The 19486-nt window shown below is 52.6% G+C and overlaps 1 protein-coding gene across 1 annotated transcript in view; it reads left to right on the forward strand.

Annotated features, from left to right (window-relative positions):
• Window positions 1-2231: 2231 nt before the first annotated feature.
• EPHA8 (EPH receptor A8) overlaps window positions 2232-19486 on the forward strand; it is a gene marked incomplete at both ends in the record, with an annotated part of 50809 nt that continues 33554 nt past the window's right edge. Inside the window, 2 exons of the mRNA XM_082295699.1 lie at window positions 2232-2316; window positions 14613-14677. Coding sequence (XP_082151825.1) covers window positions 2232-2316; window positions 14613-14677 — 150 coding nt within the window. The remainder of the gene's footprint in view (window positions 2317-14612; window positions 14678-19486) is intronic.

The following is a 19486-nucleotide window of genomic DNA, read 5'->3' on the forward strand; positions in this document are numbered from 1 at the left end:
GAGAAATTTCTTCCCAATATCCCATCTATCTCTTCCCTGTATGAGTGTGAAGCCATTCCCCCTTATCTTGTCACTCCAGCCCTTGTCCCTAGTCTCTCTCCAGCTCTTCTGGAGCCCCTTTAGGCCCTGGAAAGGGCTTTGAGGTCTCCCCAGAGCCTTCTCTTCTCCAGGTGAATACCCCCAGCTCTCCCAGCCTGTCTCCAGCCCTTGGAGCATCTCTGTGGTCTCCTCTGAACTTGCTCCAATGAGTCCACATCCTTCTAATGTTGGGGACTCCAGAGCTGGAGGTAGCTCTGCAGGGGAACCCCCCTGCACAAGAGGCAAGCCGAAGATGGTGGCAGTGTGAATGGTGTCCCTCTGGAATGCCTGGCTCTACTTGGGCACTGGGGGACAGAGAGCTGAAGGATCCAGCACTGAGCTGTGACAAGCCCTTTCAGCAAATGGAGATGTCTGGATCAGAGTAGCAATGTGATAGCTGGCAGAAAATTTGCTTTCTCACCAGCTGCAGGGGTGCAACTACTTTGGCATCATCTGGGGCTTCCTGGTGGCTTGGTGCCATTTTGGAGACCATCAGCCCTGACCCCTTTGCTCCAAGGTCCACTGCAAAGGCCACTGTGTAGCTGCACCCCCTGCCCTACCACACTGCTCGGCCTCTGCCAGCTGCCTTGGGAATGTCTGGCGTCTTCCTGAGCCAGAGCTGTGTCCCTGCCTAAGCCGTTCTGCAAACCCATCCCGTGATACCGCTGATGACAGGATCTCTCCAGCACTGTCTCTGGATGGACGGCTTCCCAGGCAGGCAGGGTAAAAAACCTGGAGGGACCCGAGGCTCTGTGCTGTTCCCAGGTCCTGGTGATGAGTGGTGCAGACATGTCCCTGCAGGTACAGTCTTCATCTGTTCTGAATGAGGATCTTTTGCCACTACATGCTGGGAGTTGGGCAGGGAGCCCCTCTCACCCGTCCACACAGGAAGCTGCTGGTAGAACCGTGAGGTGCCCCAGCATGAGGTCTAGCATCTCTAGGGAGCACACAGGGTACACAGAATGCAACACCCCCTCTCCCTCCCTGTCCCCACTGAGCAAGTCTGGGATGAGCTTTTTCCAAGGGATGGCCTGACAGACAACACAGAGATGCCCAGCCTGCCCTGTGTGACTTGTCCAGGGATAGTTCCTGGGGTGGGGTCGAGCTGCAGTGACAATGCACTGGCCATGAGTGCATGAAGGAGCAAATAACTCACTGCACGTGGTGTAGATGGGAGTTAGCATCTGTGGTTATCACAGGCAGGTATTAATGATTGTTCAGCATTTAGATGGGGAAGCAGTTGTGGCTGTAGGGCGTCTGTTGACAGATGTCGAGTGTTTAATGCTGAGCAAGGTACTCACCTGGCTCGGCGATTCTGGTGGCTCCAAGCAGGAGGGATGCAGAGGCTGGGGGAAGGATGCTTTGTGTTTCCCAGGTAGCCCCAGGCCCCTGTCGCAGGACACCCTTGCCCAGTGCCCAGCCTTTCTGCCTTAGCACAACTACTGTGTCTTCCCAAACTGCTTTGGAAAGGGCTGGCCTTCTCTCAGGTGACCAACGTGGCAGTAAACAGGGCGTTGTGAGCCCTGGCTCTGCTGTCCCCTGCTCCCACTGCCACAGGTCAATTGTGAGCAGAGTACCTATCCCAGAACGATGTGGCATGGAAAGCATCGGGATGGGGGTGTCCCGCCTGTCTCCTTCAGACATGCAAGTGGAGCGCTTACAAGGGGTTTTCCGCTCTCTGCACATCGGGAGGGACGGGTAACCCCATCCCCTTCACACCTGACCCCGACCGAGCGCAGAGCTCCCCGCAGGGCTGCAAGTTTGCCTCTCGCCGCGGCCAGTGAGAACAGCGAAGAGGGATGGGGGGCACAAGATGCAGGGGGGACTGTTGGAGCTTCCCGAGGCCGGGGGGGTGGGGGAAAGTGGGGAGTGGGAGCCTGAGTCCGGATGCTGGGTCTGGGTACAGCGAGCGCGTGTGGTGTGGAAAGGGGGGCTCACTGCAGAGCCCACCCAGCCCATTGGCTTGCGAGCGGTGACGGGCAGGCTGCTCCCTCCCTGCTCGCTCGCCTGTGTGGCTGCGAGCAATGTGCGCAAAGTGCCTTTGCATTAGCCGGCGAGTGCCGTAGCTGTGGGCAGAGGTAGGTAGCTCGCTCGCAGAGGTGCTGGGACAACCGAGGTGGCCCTATCCCGCACCTGGTGGCCCCCTTCGGACCATGGCATGGGCACAGGGGGATCTGACATCCTCGCTTTCCATCGTCATCACCTTGGCTGCCTGCCTCTCCGCCACCACCAGCGAAGGTAGGAACCGGGGTGGCTCTGGAGTGACGGAGCAGTGTTGGGGGGACCCGCGGGATCGCTGTGTCTGTTCGGATGTGTCCACATGGGCTTAGCCCTGCCGGGCTTGGCTTCTCCGTGCTCCCAGGGGAGGGCAGCTCCAGGTTCCTGCCTGCCTGAGTTTGCAGATCCTGGAGCTTTTGCACCAGAGGCAAAACTTCGGAGCTGGTCAGGAGAACCTAATTCTGCAGCAACGCCGGCAGCTCTGCCTCCCTCCCCTGCTCGGGCTCTGCTGCAGCATGCAGAGGTGGCTGCAGAGGGGACAGGGACACTGCCACCGGCTCAGCCGTGGTGATCCCCATCACCAGAGAAGGCAGCAGCGCGGGGCCGTGCGCGTTGGCCAAGCAGTGTGGGCTGTGATGGAGCGAATGGGTGGGCACAGGAAAGTGTGCAGAGGATGAAGGGAGCTGGAAAGGGCACTCAGGTGGGAAACTTCTCGTGAGAGAAAGGGCTGGAAACTTCTGAAGTGGAAAGCAGGGATGCAGCTGGGGATCCTCTCCCGACATCTTGGTGCCAGCCACGTCAGGCCTGCTCTCTCCACCCGGCCAGCTGCCCTCATCCCTGGCCCTTGTCCGCGTCCCTACTCCGATATCTGAGGCCCCCCTCGGTTTTGGCAGTGCTGCTTCTGCTCCTGCCACCCACCTGCTCGCCTGCCTCCCTCTGCGCTGGCAGCGGTGGCACGGCTGCTTCCCAGGTCTGCTGATCTTCATCGCCAGAGATCTGCCGTTCCTGCTCCTGAGCGTGTCCTTGGCACCAGCAGCAGCATCCTTCCTCCCTTCTGCTGTGCTTGAGAGCCACGACCAGCACGGCACAGCCTCTGCAGCGAGCCCCGGGGCCGGTGTCCCTGCCCCGTGGAGGCAGTGGCATCTCTCCCTTCTCCTGCCCCTGCATCTCTGCCATCCTTCCAGCATGCTGAGGCCCAAGGGCTGCCCCCGCTGCTCCTCGTGCACTTTGTAGCATCCTGCTGGGCTGGGTCCTTGTGCTTACTGCCATCGTCCAACACCCACCAGCATCTTCCTCACTTCTACTCCCAATTTCCAGCTATTTCTGGTCCTAACCCTATTTTCTGCCTGATGTCTGCTTTCTGGCCCTCTTCCTGCTCCTTTTCCCGTCCGCTTTGCTGCCCATGCAGGGGGATGCATTGGGCTCCCATTGCTGTGGATGGGCTGTGAAGGTGCGGAATGGGGCCCCAGCACCCCAACACTCCCAGCCCTTGCCAGGTCTTTGCTGCTGCCCTGTGCCCCGTGCCCTGGGCAGGGAGTGGTGCAGGATTCTGCCCGTGCCGCACCAGCCTCTCAGTGCTGCAGCCCCGCAAAGCCAAACATCCCTGCCTGGACTTGGCGTACCCTGGGCAATGACAAGCGAGGCAAGGGCCTCCTTGCTGTCCTCTACGGAGGAGATCGCTGGATGCTGGGTTGGGTTTTATGGTGTCTGCATGGACAGCCAGGCCCCGGACTGCTGTCTGTCTGTCACCAGCTAGGAAAGACCTGGCTTTCCCACAAGACTTGATGGAAAAGAAAGCTATCCTCAATTACAGCCTTGGTCAGGAGGTTGCACAGGGCTGGGCATGATCCAGGCTCTGGGACAGACCGAGAGGGCTGGATCTGGATTAGACCAGACAGGAGGTGCTGAGTGGCATCAAGAAAAGGTGTGGGAGCCTGCAGAAAGCCGGCAGTGCTCCATCCACTGCTCTGATGATGCTCATGGCACCGCGGATCCTGGGGCTCTGCTGTGCCCTGGGATGGGGCACTCAGTGCCAGCTGGGTCTCCAGCATGAGCAGTGGAGCTGGGATGTGGCTGTGGGCTCTGCCAGTTCCCGTGTCCCAGGTGCTGGGATGGGCTGGGCTGGGAGCGGTGTCCACGCTGGGATCGGCTGTGGTGCTGGTCGCTGAGCACCATGGCATGGGATGGGACTGGAAGTGTGGGAGATGCCGCAGAGGACAGCCTGGCCCTGGTGCGTGCCACACTCCAGTTGTGCCAGGCTTGGCTGCCCCATCCTCAAAGCGTGTGGTGAGTGCGGGCACGGTGTGAGGGTGTAGCCCTGTTGCCCGTCACCTCTGCCTGCTCCCACAGCCTCTCTGTGCCCTGCCTTTCTGGCCGTGCTCCCGAGCAAACCCAGTGCTGGTTTGGGAACTGCAGGGTAGAAAATTACAACCGCAAAGCAAATTTCAGGCCGGGATGAGCTACACTCTGCCTGCATGTATTGGGAGGCAATTGGTGTATAAAAACATGTATTAACCAAAAAAACAGATTCAATCCTAGGTTTTTTCTTTCCAAGAGCTCCCAGTGCTTTTCTCTTTCCTGAAATATTTGTTCCAAGAAGTTTTAAGCTTATATTTTTTATTCCTTTCAGTCTTGTGTGCAGGGGTACCCAAGAAATAGGAGGAAAAGGGATTCGCCATTCCGTGGGAAATCCCCCATTTCAGCACGGCAGCCATTGCGAAATGCATTGAAAGCCAAAACTCAGATTTTTTTTTAAAGGGGTAAAAATTTGCAAGATGTGGAAGATTTTTATTTGGAGCACTGAAAAAAGAATTGTCTGAAATTATTAAATTGCTTTAGAGCAGGGAGGTAGAAAAGTTATTTTCAATAATATGAAGTATGAGAGACTAAAATATTTACACTATTGCACTCTGAGTTGCATAGGTGAAAATATTAAAGCTGGTATTTTATATTATAGCGCGAATTGAAGTTCAATAATAAAATATGAAATATCTTTGTTATATTGAAAGAAAATTAGATGAGCAGAAATTACCCCATTTGGGGCTCAGGTGGAAGGTAACAAAATTGTATTTTCTGCCCAAAAACGGCACTTCAAATGCTGCTGCTGGGGGTCTGCTCCCTCCCGGGTGATGCCCCCAGCTCAGCTCTGCCCTCCGTCCATGAGATGGGTGACCTTCCTCCCCATCACAGCCTGGACCCCATGACCCGCAGCTGAGCTTGGGGGTGTCCTTGTGGCGACCTCGTGAAGCAGGGAAGGGGGATTTGGGGCCATCTCCCCCAGCATTTTGGGACATGTCGGGCTGGCTGAGGCAAACAGCAGGTGATGGGGATGGGGTGATGTACAGGGGAGGATGCAGAGCTGATGAGGGGATCCTCATCTTTTCCTCGTACCATGGTGATGGGCTTTTGTTCCTCCACTCAACAGGGATGGGGTGCGGAAAAGCACCAGGATCCCTGGGAAAACCCAGCCGCTTGCTGCGCTGCTGAAACAGGGGCCACAGGGAGGGCTCATGGGGGTCTCTCCTGCTAATCTCTCATTGTAATCTCATTAATTGCCCCTCTGCTCAAACAGAAAAAAAGGTAAAAACTCATCTGCATGTTTATTCAACCCTTCTTTCCTACTCCTCTGCAGCAATGCCGAAGTCGGGGCTGCAGGAAAAGCAAGGCACTGAAAGGGAGAGGAAATCGCCTTTTCCGTTTTAAAACGGCTGTGGGGATATGTGTTCCTCTGTAAGGGTAGGAAACGAGCATTTAGGCATATGGACTTCTGGTGATGGGGGATGGAGAAGCATTGGTTTGAAACAGGGAGCTGATTTAGGCTACATTAATGAAAAAAGAATGGGGGGGTGTTTAATTTTTTGATGACTCCCAAAATGCTGAAATAAAGCAAATATTTGCATAATTTTAGGTGGGTTTATGGGGCTATGTTTCTGGTGCCATCTTCATTTCCATCTCTCTTGTATTAATAACGTATAAAACTTCTGGAAAATCAACCTCCAAAATTTGCAGAAAAATAACACACCAGTGCACAATACACACCTACTTTGACAGGTTTTTTCATTCTCCTTGAATTCTTGTTTCCTGAAATTGCAAGGGGTTGTTTCCAGTGACAATAAATGAGCACCCATTTTGGTGATGGTGGAAATGGATCTGATGAAGCCAAATTTAAGTACAACTGAAAACCCGATGAATTGCTACAGTGAGGAAAGAATTCCTTATTTTTTCAATTGCTGAAAGATGGTTAGCAAAATATTTTACTCAAAAAACCCCCAACAACCCAGCAGTGAACCCCAGGCCCCAAAGATGCTCAGGAAGGGTGGAAGCTCATCCCACACATCCCGGCATCGGTGCTGGGTCCTGGCGGCAGGACTTGGGGGAGCACCGGTTTCATGGAGACGTCCCCACACCTCTGCTCTTTGTTCTGGTCGGGTCCTGTGTTTTGCCTGTCCCTGCTGGCCTCACTGGCAGTCTTCGGTGCTGCCTTTATCTCCAGGGGCACATGCATTCATATGATAACTCTATTCATACCCTGACAGTTTTTGATAGTTCATTCTCCTAACCCAGCCTCTTTGCCTGGCCAACACTCAAAATGATTCCTCTGTCACAGAGGCAATTAACCCCTTCAGCCCTACCAGTTCCAAAGTGCATGGGGGAATCAGGCACTTGTATTTCCTTCAAAATGAAACAAAACCCTCCTGTCCTGCCCATGTCGATGCGCGATACTCGGTGTCATAAACAACCATGTAAAGGATGTAACTCCTTAATGGATCAGATCCAGGCACACCAATAAAGCCTAATGAAGTGTGTTTGGCCCAGGGATAGTGTCCAGAAAGGTTTTCACTGTTTATCTGAAGACATCGACAAAGGCACCACTGCTTTTAATAATCCCTTCCAAGGGCTCATCAGCTCCAGCCTTTAAAAATCGGCCTCCTCTTTCCCTAATACAAATTTTCCTGGCTTCACCTTCCAGCCATTTGTTCTTGTTAGACTTTTCCTGCAGGATTAAAGAGTCCATATTTTTCGGCTGTGGAAGTGCTAAACTCAACCTGGGCACCTCGCAACCCTTGTGGGCACAAGCAGATTGGGCTCTGCAGGTTCCCTTCTGTGATTTTCCTTTACCTCCAGCCCTGGTTATCATGCTTGTGCCTGTGCTGTCTTCTGCTCTATGTCCAATTTCTCATATTTAAAATGTTTATTTAATCACATTAGTGAGTGGCAACAGTGCTGGCTGCAGCTGGATAGATGAGTTCCATCCCAGCTCCATCCCAGCACCAAGTTCCTGGGTCTTTCCTTGGATGAAATACCTTCTGTGTTATGAACCTTCCGTGCAATTTTTAAGGACTTCCGTGATATTTAATTACCAGTGGTATGAGATATTCAGGCTGTCCCCTCAAATGCAGTTAGTATTGGTATTTTTGTCTGTGAAAATGTTCCATTTTAAAAAAGCTATTTTTAAGAGAGCAAAGGCAAAAGCCTTTAAAAGAAATTATCTTGCATTAAAAATGTCACCGGGGTACAAACAGCTCAGCATGGTTTAGGGTGGCCAACTGGTGTGAGAGCAAAAACGTCCTAAGAGAAATTAGGGAAAAAGCATACGACAGCCTGAAAAGCTGCCATGCAAAGCCCCTCCAGATAATCCAGATAAGCGAGCACATTTGCAAAACCCACATTTCCCTAGTGAGGATTCCAGAGAGGATAACACTCAAAGCTTTGCCAGGACTGCTGGGACGCAGGGATTGGTGGGAAGGGCAGGGTGGCATTTTCAGGGTGCTGCAAGGTTTGCCCTGGCTCTGATACAGGCATAGATCTCCAGTGGCAGGTCTGCCTGAGTCACTGTGGGTGGCATGGAAAGTGGCAGTTTGGGGTAAGAAATCTTCCAAATCCCAAACAGGCAGGAGATAACAGCTTACATGTAGGGAGTGAGATACTCTGGGAAAAGGACTTGGGACAGTGTTAGCAGCTTACCTGGCACGAGCTTCAATGTCCAAAAAATGCAGCAGAGGTTGGAAACCTCGGTGGCTAAAGCTGAAAATACATTTGTGTCTATTTTATTATACCCAACAGATGTGAGAAAAGAGAAGAGGGAGTCAGGACTGGTGTGAGGACACTGGGACAAACCCCTCTGGACACAGTTCCCATTTCTTGGAGTCTGTACCACAGAAGTGTTGCTGACTGCAAGCAGAAGATATTTATTTTGTGTTAGAAAACTCCTGTGTAATTTTTAAAGGCTGTCATGATATTGCATTACTGGTACCATGAGGTGTTTAGGCTGTCCCTGTACCTGGACTGCAGCTCAGCGGGAAGTGGGAAGTCCCGGTTCGGGTGCGGGCCCATTACCTGTTCCTCAAGCTTCTGGCTTTGGGCACAGTGGTCAGGGATGCCAGGAGCCGCCCTTTGGTGGTGTGGGGGTTGAACGGATCAGTTCTCACAGGGCTTTAGCCAGATGACATGTCAAGGAGTGGCTGTGCCAGGCATGGGCTCCTCTCTGCTGATGGACAGGGCCGTGTCATTGTGCCGTCCCTCAGGCTGGGGACATTGTGGTGGAAAAACTCATGTGACTCCCAGATGGCCAAATCCAGACCTGGGGGAACCAGCTGTGCGTTCTCCAGGGCCACAGGGACCCCGGGGCACCTTCCCCAGCCTCGCCACAGTCTTGCTTCTTCCTCTGCTCACATTGGATTGGTTTCCATGGAATTTCTTGCCTCCCTGACCTTTCCAATCCCCCATCCCCAGAGCCTTCCCACCTCTTTCTCTGGCTTCTGTCCTGAATTACAACAAGCCCAGTCACCCCTAGAGCATGAAACAGTTCCTTTCCCACAGGCTCTGGGACCAGGCACATGGAAGTGTGGGCTCACCCTCACTCTGAGCCCTGTCCAGCCCCACACACCTGTGCTCGAGCCCTGGCACAGCCCGGGGGTTTCTGACATTTCCAGTTTCAGCTTGCACTGGAACCAGTGGGTGCCACAGTGCGGGGCTGCACACCTGTACTGGGGATGGGTGCACACCAGTACCGTAACACCCTGCCTAGTGGTGGGTAGCATGTTTAATTTGGGTCTCCTACACCAGCCTGCCCGGTTCTCCCTGTCTGTCCCACTGCACACAAGCACTGAGGGTCTCAAAGCAAGCAGGGAACATGACCATTTTACATCTCTATTTTCTCACCTGTAGTTTTGAGAGGGAACAGCTTTTTGTTGTTTGGCTTTTGATGTGCTTTTTTTTTTCTGGGAAGAAAAAACCTGCCCTATAATTTCAAGGTTTTTAGCCTTAGAAATACTTTATTCAGGGTGTTTTGTTTTGTTTTGTTTCATTTTTTGCATTATTTCACAACACCTCAGTCCTACCACAGGTTATGCTCTTGCGCTGCACATTATCTTACATATCATGCAGGGGCTGGAAGGATCAGGTTGATAATTTTATTTTTAAAACCTGAACTGAGGCTTTTTGTTAGCACTGATTGAACAAACAAGCTTTCTTCCTACATCAAAGTATCTCCTGCTCTGGGTGTAGTGAAAAGGGGTGACCCTCTGGGCAGTCCTTATGGGCATTGCCGCTCCTGATGCATTACAAACTGATATAAAATTAAATACAGAAGGTTCATAGCAACAATCTGGAGGTCTGAGAAATAATCCTGAAGTGGGAATTAGGGCACAGCCAAAAAGCAGCACTGCTTTAGTTTGAAAATGTTTCTTTTTAGCTTGGCTTTTTTGTTTTGTTTTGGTTTTGGTTTTTTTTTGGGTTTTTTTTTGTTTGGTTTTTTTTTTTTTGGTTTTTTTTGTTGGTTGGTTGAGATTTTTCTTCTCTTTATTTTTTTTCCCCTTTTTTGGGTATTGGTTTTTTTGTTTTGTTTTCCAGCCTGATTCTGTCACTTCCAGAGGTGTGGAAATCCAAAATTCCTGCCAGATTTGATGATATTTTCTGGATTTACCTGCAGTGCTTTTCTAAACTCCTTCTCTGGGCAGCCGAGGCTGGCGAGTGTCGAGGGGAGCCCCATCCCCGCTGTGTCCTTAGTATGTGCAGCCTTGGGGATGAGCAGCTGCTGGACAAATCCTGGCTGGATCTGGCTGCTGGTCTGGCAGAGCAGCACCCCACTGCTGACCCGGATCCGTGGGGAACATCCCTGCACACAGCTCCCGACCGGGGAGAGCTGACCTACCCTCCAGGCGTGCTGCTCCTCCCTCCCAAGCCCCAACAGTTGGCCTCGTGTGTTGGGGAATAAATGGCTATTTTTCATTCCTTAAGGATAAATATTGTCCCAGGGATCAGGATGCTGAAAGCGAAACTTCCCATCCTGTCCCCTCACCATGTTCCAAGGCCAGTAAGACACAACTTTGTGTCTCAGCTTTGCATCCCGAGTTGGAAAGGTCACAGCTGCCTATTCAGCCGGCCCTTGGATTAAACGGTGAGACACAAATAGCTGACCCACCCCAGCCCCACCTGCCCCTTCAAAGTTCTGCGCCAGATGATGGGAAATGAATGCCACTGGCTCTTGTTCCCCTCCTCTCAGGGAGTCTCTTGCTGCCCCTTTCTCAGACTCTCTTCCCACTGTGGATAACCCTCCCTGTGTCATTCCCCCATGAAGAGGGGCTGAGGCTGTGGGGACGGTGTGGGGTGTGCAGACCTGCTGGGGTTGTGGAGCTGAGCCTGCTGGTCTTTGGGTAGTGGGGAGCAGCCAAACTGTGCTGACAAGAGTTTAATTATCGATGCAAAAGGCGTTGTTGCATGGGGGGGAGCCTTGCTGTGAATCTTGGAAGGCCTTTGAAGTTCTGATGGAGAGGAACTGAAGCCCAAGGGAACAGGGCTGCTCCCACTGACCCTTCCTCCCCATGCTTGCGCTACAAAGCCCCTGCCTAGGAGGGAGATGGTGGAGTAATTAGAGGGAGGACCGCAGTGGGTTAACAATTAGTGAGGGTGCTCAGAGCCCTCTTTGGTCCCCCACTGCTCTTCCAGAGGCTGGGGCTCAGCACATCCACCAGTGTGTCACCCCCAGTCTTGTTCCACCACCCCACCATGAACCCAGGGTGGGCTGAGGATGCACAGGCTCCCCTAAATACCGTGAGTCCATTCCTGAGCCCGGGATGCTTGGATGTGAGACCGCAAGGTGCCCACACACCTGTTTATAGGGATGCAATACATCCCTGCAGAGCTGTGGCCACCAGTGCACGAGTTGGGAAGGGTATCTAAGTACTCAGTCTTTATAGATGATATAGATATAGATATAGATACAGATACAGATATAGATATAGATACAGATACAGATATAGATAGAGATATAGATATACATATACATATACATGATACAGATACAGATATTGATATAAATATATATATAAGAGATATATAGACACAGATATAGATAGATGGCAAGAGATATGTGGTCCCAAGAAAAACACACATCCTCTGGATGTTAGTCCCAGTCTCAGCTGCCTCACTCTTCCCAAGCAGGGTTTAGAATTTGGTAGATCTGGCTATGGAAATGGATACAGATATAGATCCAAAAATAGAGATATAGGTATAAATACAATATACACAAACATCATATACTGATTCACACACTGACTCCTGCCTAGTCTGCATCTATGAGGCTGCAATGTGCAATACTCATGCACCATTACACGATCCAACTTTATGCAGCAAGAGGGTCTGACTTATGTGAGGCTCCGTCTGCAGACCCCAGTTGTGCCGGGAAGCGACCTGCTTGCTCCTAGGTGCTTCCATTTGAACAGGCAATCAGGCTTGACAGCTTTTCCACCAGGGTGAGAATTTCCCCTGACACCTCCTGGTGTTTTGGCTCAATACGCCGAGTCAAGGCCAAGGCACAGAATAGGGAAACGACAAAATGGTGCTAAGGAAAACAAAATGGAGCTTGCGGTTTGAGACTGATACGTGCAGACAGTCCATAACATCAAACAGAATCACCCAGCTGTAGGAGAGAGGTCTCCCAAACCGGCACATTTTCTGAAAAAATATTTCAGCTGAAAGGGGTCCTTTGTGGTGGTCTTGCTCACCCTGCGTCATCGAGGGCGGGCTCTGAGCATCACCCCCGGAGAAGCAGCACAGCCGCGCGCTCACCTGCATGGGGCTGGACAGGCACTTGTCGCATGAGGTGTGGCGGGTTCCCTTCGGAGCTGGGCTGTAACCTGGCCTGTAACTGCTTGGGTTTTGGGAGAGTGTTGGTGTTCCCGTATCCGAGCATGTCACAGTGCTGCTGGGTGGACACTGGGATCCACAGGCGTGTGTGCTATCCCATGAGTTAACGGGAGCTCTCGGACGCGCAATGCCTTTGTGTTTGTGCAGTGCCCACTGTGTGGCCTTAGAATGCAGGGCTCTCTGCACTTGGCTGAATCGAGGGAATAAAAGAAATAACTTATCCCTCTTCCTGCAAAGAGGAATCTGACCATGGGTGGGATGCAGGGATGCAAGCTGGCGTAGGTTGTCTTGGAACCAAAGCAACCGAAAGGAGATGGCTCCTTCAAGTTGTCATGACATTTCTGTGAGACTGGGTGATGACCACATGGTCAGCGTGGTGAGATGGGGTGTAGCAAGCTGGTTCCAGGTCCCACACACTGTTGGCAGACAAGTCTGGGCTACACCCTCTATGTGCTCTCAGCATCATTCCTCACAACACGATGCTCCTGCTGGACCCCAGTCCATGCAGGCTTCTCCTGCTGCCTGCAGAGCAGTGTGAGGCAGCCACATCCATTGCTGAGCATCCCAGCGTGGGAAAGAGGGTGCAGAGACCACGGTGGGGGGGAGAGAGGGTCTGCGAAAGCTGTCCCCTCCCTGCAACCTGCCTGCTGAGGGTCACCGGGACTGTGCTCCTGCACTGTGAGCAGGGAAACTCCCAAGCCTGGGCTCCTGCTGGGCGAATTACCCAGGGAAAATAGGCAGAAAATCTTCAGATTAACAATAACAAATAAAAATGGATTTGAGATCTCCGAGGTAATTACTCTGTGCTGAGGGCAAGGGGCCTCTTCAGCACTGGGAGCAGCGTCACGCAGGGAGTGGAGGGGCTTGGCCTGCTGTTGGGCCAATGGAACCACACAAGAAACCCTGGAAATTCTTTCAAATTGTTCTGCTAACATTAATAAATGCCTCAAAAGCTCCTAATCTGCTCTGTCAGGAGCATGACGTCCGGGTGTTTCACAGCCAGCTCACGTCTCTGCTCCTCTCTCCCCCCCCTCCTTTCCTGCCTGGTAATAGTAAATGAAAGTGGCACCCGTTCCTCGGGCTACAGGGACCAGCCTCATGCTGAGCCCAGTCTATGCCAGGACTGGAGCCACTGTCCTGATATGCCCTGTCCCTGCTATGACAAGCTGGTCCTGGCAACAAGACCACTGTCCCTCCGAAGCCCAGGGACCAGCCCAGCCCTGGTGCTGCAGAGGGATGCTGACAAAGTGCCTCCAGTCCAGTTTAGTGCTCCTCAAGGGTGAGGAAAGGCAGCAGGCAAGGATGAAGCCTCTGGAGGCATTGACCTCACTGCGTGGCCTCAGGAGAAAGGGAATGGGGAAAGCCGGAGGCACTGGGGGTCCCTGTGGGAGCCTGGTGCTCTTGAGGGCGGTTGAGGCATCGAGGTGCTGGTGCCCCCTGCACTCATTCCCAGGGTCAGGGTGCCTTGCTGTCACCCTCCCCCAAGCCTCCATCCCCCTGGATCTGCACCATGGAGCTGGGGCTTGGGCTCCTTCCCCAGGTGCTGAGCAAGTCGGGGTTATCAGGCAGGGCAAGGCTCTCCTCTGCCTGCCGCTGCAGGATCTGGGCGTGGGGCACAGATGGCTCAGAGGCAGCAGTGCCACGGCATCCTGCTTTCCTCTGCTGCCACTGCACAGGTTTCCACAGGAAGCTCCTGAGCACATTGGAAAGCATCCTCGCCTCTCCCCCCACACAATCTGCTCCCCTCTTCCTGCAGTTTGCCTCTGTCTCCTCTTTAAGCTGGGCTCCTGGTGGTGGCAGGGATTTGGAGGGGTTGGCTTTGATGGACTTTTCCAGTGGGGTGTCAGCCAGGACCATGGGGAGTCTCTTTGTGCTGGAGCTGGGCACTGCAGTGTGCAATTACAGCAGCTGCTGGAGTGCAGGCTTCAAACCAGTGATGCTGGGAGGGAGCTGAGCCTAAAGGGCTTCCAGAGGAGAAGTGTCCAGCCGAGGAATGATGCTCCAGTTGCACCAGGCCCAAGGTGGGACTGGTGGACACCCTGGTGCTGGGAGTTTGTTTCCACAGCCCTTCCTTGCTTTGCATTCCCTCCAACCGGCTGTTTGCAGCCTCCTCCAAAAGGTCACACTGCTCTCAGTGCTTGGGCCAGAACTCAACTCTACCCTGAACCACCAGCTCTGGGGAGCATCACCTGTTGCCATCCCAAACTCCATATCTGCCTCATATCCAGCCAGGCAGTCCCTGGTGAAAGATTGATGGGGGGGGGGGTGGGTGGGGGGCATTTTCAGGGAAGTGGCCTGTGAGGAGGGCTTCTTCATGGTGGCTCTGTTCCTCACCCCTTGGGGATGGGGACAAAGCTTTTTAACACAGCTTTTGCTCCTGTGTTTTCCAGTGAACTTGCTAGACACGTCAACAATCCCGGGAGACTGGGGCTGGATGACTTATCCCTCACATGGGGTGAGTATGAAGTGACTGTTGGCACTGAGGGACCCCAGTGGGATGGGTCACCATGGGTCGCTGTGGCAGGGATCAGGGGATGGATAGGGAGTGGACATCTCAGCCCCAAGTCAGTGCTGATGAGACAAACAGACCATGTCTGTTGGGAAAATGCCAGCCTGACAGACTGGCAGAGGGATGCAGCTGTTTTGGAAATGCTATTTAACCCTCCACATCCCCTGCTAGGGACCAGGTTTTCACCAGGTCTGGTGTGGGGGGACTCAAGAGCTGGGACGTGCTAAGAAGCGTCTCATTCCTCACTGCACCAGGTGAGCATCAGGGGGAACAGCCCCAAATGACCACGGAGCTCCCAACAACCTGTAATCCGAGGAGTTTCTGTGGGAACTGGGCAAGAGTGGCAGGGGAGCCTCCCCTGTGGAGGGGAGGGAAAGGGGATGCAAACTCACAGCCCTGCGGCATGTCCAGGAGGGATGGTGGGGTGGTGACCTCCACATGAGCCGGCCATCTCCACTGGCTGGATCCTCTCCACACGCTCCCTTCAGTTGCATTTCCATGCCAGGTTTTCCCCACACAGTAGCTTTTTGGAAATAGTGAGCTTCAGATTCAGGGTGACCTGGCTGGAAGGATTTTGCTCGTTCATTTAGCGAACAGAAACAATCCCATAAATACCCACAGGACCAACTGCAATGCACAGTGGGGCTTTCTGCAGGCACAGAATGTGCAAAATTAGGGTGCCTACCTGGCTGTTGCTGCTGTGTTGATTTTTCATGTCCATTCTTTTTCATCCTCTCTCTGAACTAAATGGTCCTAATCTTTTCAATTCCACCTCCCACAGAAATCTTCCCAGGCCTCTAATAATTTTCATTGATCTGTTGCTTGAGACTTTCAATCCCCACGCTGCTTGAGCAGGAGTGATCAGAACAGTGAATTCATAATAATACCAATGATCAGATTTCTATCAGACTTTATCATATACGTAAATATATTAAATCGTTAACTCAGCTCTAATTTTAGCAGTTAGTTGTTGCAATGATGAGTATCCTGGGAATGCAAGAGATTGAGAGGTACAAGGTCAGAGGGGACCGCGGAACTAATGTGATGTGATCTCCTGCATAAATACGGGCCTTCAGACCTGTCAATTCATTCACATCTCAGAGCAGCCCAGCTTTGAGGAAAAAACATCCTTGGCTGCAAAATTGCTGGTGCTGGTAAATCCTCCAGGTCCTGTGGCGATACTGTTAACGGGCCCCTGTTAAAAACCCATCAAGGGTTTGCCTGGCTCTGGTCTCCAGCCAGGGGACCTTCTTCTGCCTCTGCCTGGCTGAGGCAGATGTTGTCCTCCTCATGGCTGCCCTTGGCTGTCACTACTGTCCTGTCACTACTTAGCTGTCATCTCATCCCAGCCCTGCTGCCAAATCCTGGCATCCTGGAGGGGTCTGACACACATTCAGGGAATCAGGGACCAGGGCTTCCTCTGCTCTCCTGCAAGGGAGAATGTTTCTGGGATTTTCTGGGAGTCAGGGCTGTTTTCCATTGTCCACATCCAGTGTTCCGTCCTTCATCCCTCCCTAGGCAATTCCTCCCCATAGTCAGACCATCCACAGACTGCCCAAGACTCTCCTTCTGGATGACTGCATGCCCAGGCCCTTGCTCCCTGTCAGGAACGCAGGCGGGATCACCTCATCACTGAGGTGACCTGGGTGGCGATGAATCCACCTGAGCCGGCTGTGCTGGGCAGGGCCTTGCACTCCCAAAGCAGACAAAGGATTGAGCCTACAGGAGCCTCATTCTCACCACATCAGGGACTTCCATGGCCAGCTAAGGTGCAGCACCCTGTACTGGACATTCACAAATCCAGGGATGAATCCAGAGCCCCAAGCCATTTGGACTGTCAGGTGTGACTGTCAGGTGACCGCGGGGGCTGGGGCCGGCTCTCAGGGCTCTCTGCAGCAGATGCCCAGCAGTCCTTCAACAGCAGCTCTTGAACACTAATACATCTGAATTCTCCATGTTATTAGTGATGTTTATTAAAAATAAATAATAAAATAAATAATATGTATAATAAATTAAATAATACATAATAAATTAAATAAAATTATAAGCAAATTAAATAAAGAGTAAATAATAAATATAATACAGAATAAAAAGAAATTATAATACTGGATGCCAAAAAAGTAAAAGAAGACCAAAAAGGCTCACAACATAAGGTGCTGTGTAACACCCAACGCCAGAGCCACCTCTTGGCCATGGTGCTGAGTCCTACAGGACCTCAGTCGTGGGGTAACTCCTCTGTGCACTTACCCTGTGCTTTTGCCCAAATTGTCGCCCTGTTACCGACAGGATGACCACTCACCTGTGTGGAAACTGTCTTGAACACCCTCAACTTTGCATATCTTTTTCCAGCTGGATGTTTTAATGGCTCCTCTAAATGCTTGTCTGGGCCATAGTTCTTCCTCCGGGGCCATTGCATTATATCATCCGGAAAGAGCATCTCATTCCTTTGCCTCTCTGCTGGTCCTTCAGCTCCATGTCCTTTCTGAGTAGTAAATTTGCCCTTGGATCTGCTTGCTGGATCCCCCAGGAGGTGGATTAGGGTGCTGGTGTCTCAGGGAAGCTGGCGTAGAATACTCACTCTCAGTGCCAATGGTTTGGCTCTGAGCAGACAGATGCCTCCCGAGCAGCCCCTACAGCGCAGTTCAGGCTCAGGTGGGGGAGATCCAGTGTGATCCTTGCTCTTAGAAAGGGACTCAATTTGCTGGTCACCATCTGTGCCCAGTGCTTTGGGTGTCCCTGGGGCTGTCCCTGCCCACTGCCCTGTGCTGTGGCTTTGGAAGGCCTGGGCTGGGGTTGTATAGAGGCACTGTATTGTGAAGCCAGATTTTCATTGAGGTCCTTTATTTTTGCTGCCATTTTCTTATTTAGATACTCTGCCTGAAAGATTGGTGGCAGTGCTCCCCCATCCCTACTGCCTGCCAGCTGTCCTGCCTGGACCACAGTTGGAGCGTGCACTTGGTGCTGGAGGGTGCAGGATTTCCCCACAGTGTATCCGCTCCATCCCTGGGCAGACAGAGCATCCTCCTGCCAAGCACTGCTGGCTGAAGTCATGTTTGTTTTGCTTTACCCACATCTCCATTCCCCCCAGGGCCACCACATGGGTGACAGTAGGAGGTGGGTTGTTCTGCCTGGGTCTTTTCATGTCTCTAAGCAGCACAGAGCCTTGGCCCCCAGCCTGAGGAGCTACAGGAGGGGACATGTGTCTGCTAGCTCACTGCCTAGTGCCCTATGGCTTGCTGTTCCAGCACCTGCAGGTCCTGTCACACCTGGGGATCCAGAGGAAAGGCAGCAGCCTCAGAGGCTTCTTCCTCTGACTGGGAGATCCTAGAGCTGCCTGCACAGCCAGGGCAGCAGTCCAAAGCATCAGCACTGCAAAACTGGATGGGTACCACTTGCAAAGTCCTGATGTTCTCATCACACCTGTGGGCAAAGTGAACTTGCCTCACTGGAAGGTTGCATCCCTCTCTGGCTTTGCCATGGCCAGCAAGAGCAGAGGAGCTGGAGCTGGGAGCAGTGGGCACGGTGAGGGTCAGCAGTGCCCTGGGCCCTGGGGAGTGTCAGGCCATCAGGGAGCCATGCCTGGCCTGTTTTGACATTTTCTCTTGCCAGACAATTAACTGAGGGGTAATTGGCTGTAATTGCTGCTCAGGGGTTTAATTGCATCCCCCCCCCTCACCTCCACCCCAGAAACACGTGCAGGAAGCGGAAGGGTCACTGGGAGCATCCCCGTCCCGCAGGCTGCGGTTCCTCTCAATTATAACTTCAAAGGGCTCCCAGGAGCTTTGCAGCTCACTCCTTTCCCAGAACAATTCCCTTTGCATTGAAAATTAAGGTCTTATCAGTGTGGTCAACCCCTTCCCTTGCCATGCCTCCTGTATCCCAGTTCTCCCCAGCAAAAAGCCCCAGTGCCCCAGTGCCCTTCTCTCCCCTCTGCTTGCTTGGCACGAGAGCTGCTGGATCAGAGGGAGCCTGATCGGCCCCTTTGCAAATTGCCTTTCTACTGACTAATTAAAACACTGATGAGATAAGTCAACATATTATTAATAATTATTGTATCATCTACTTTGATTTACAAAGTCAAACAGGAAATGATTCTGTTCAGACACAGGGTATCTAAGGAGCTTGAATGATGCCTTGCAAAAGCTAATTAGAATGGGAGCACCTTGAGTGCTGGAGAAAGGCCCCCCATGCTGCTCACGACCTCCCCATCCGCCCCCACCAGCACCTCCTGTGGTGGCCCCACAGCTTCCCCCGTGCTGCAGGGGCTGGGGTCAGCCCAGAGAGCTGCTGGCCCTTGCCACCCAGGCAGCTGCCCCAGCAGCTATCACAGTGTCATGGAATATCCTGAGCTGGAAGGACTCACAAGGGTTATTGAGTCCAGCTCCTGGCCCTGTACAATCCCCAACAATCCCACCTGGCATGCTTCATGTTGGCTTTGCTGGTGGGCACACCAGGAGATACCTTCAGAGAGGTTTGCAGCTCCCCATCCCTGCCCCTTGGCTCCTCAAAAAGGGATGTATCCTGAGGCCCCTGGGCACAATTGGCCAAGGGTGCTCCTCCTTCATCCTACAGCACCCAGAGAGAATGCTGTCAGAAAGGCACCGGATCTGCTGGAACCCCCAGCTGAAAGCACAGATGTGCCCACAGGATGGTCTCCCAGCAGTTATTTGTGCACCAAGAACGGGGATTCCAGCCCTGGGACTGAGCTATTTCCAGAGCCGTGCCTATGCACCAGGGGACTTTTTTTACCTGGGT

Source organism: Coloeus monedula, assembly GCF_965178545.1.
Source record: "Coloeus monedula genome assembly, chromosome: 22".
Lineage (NCBI taxonomy): Eukaryota > Metazoa > Chordata > Aves > Passeriformes > Corvidae > Coloeus > Coloeus monedula.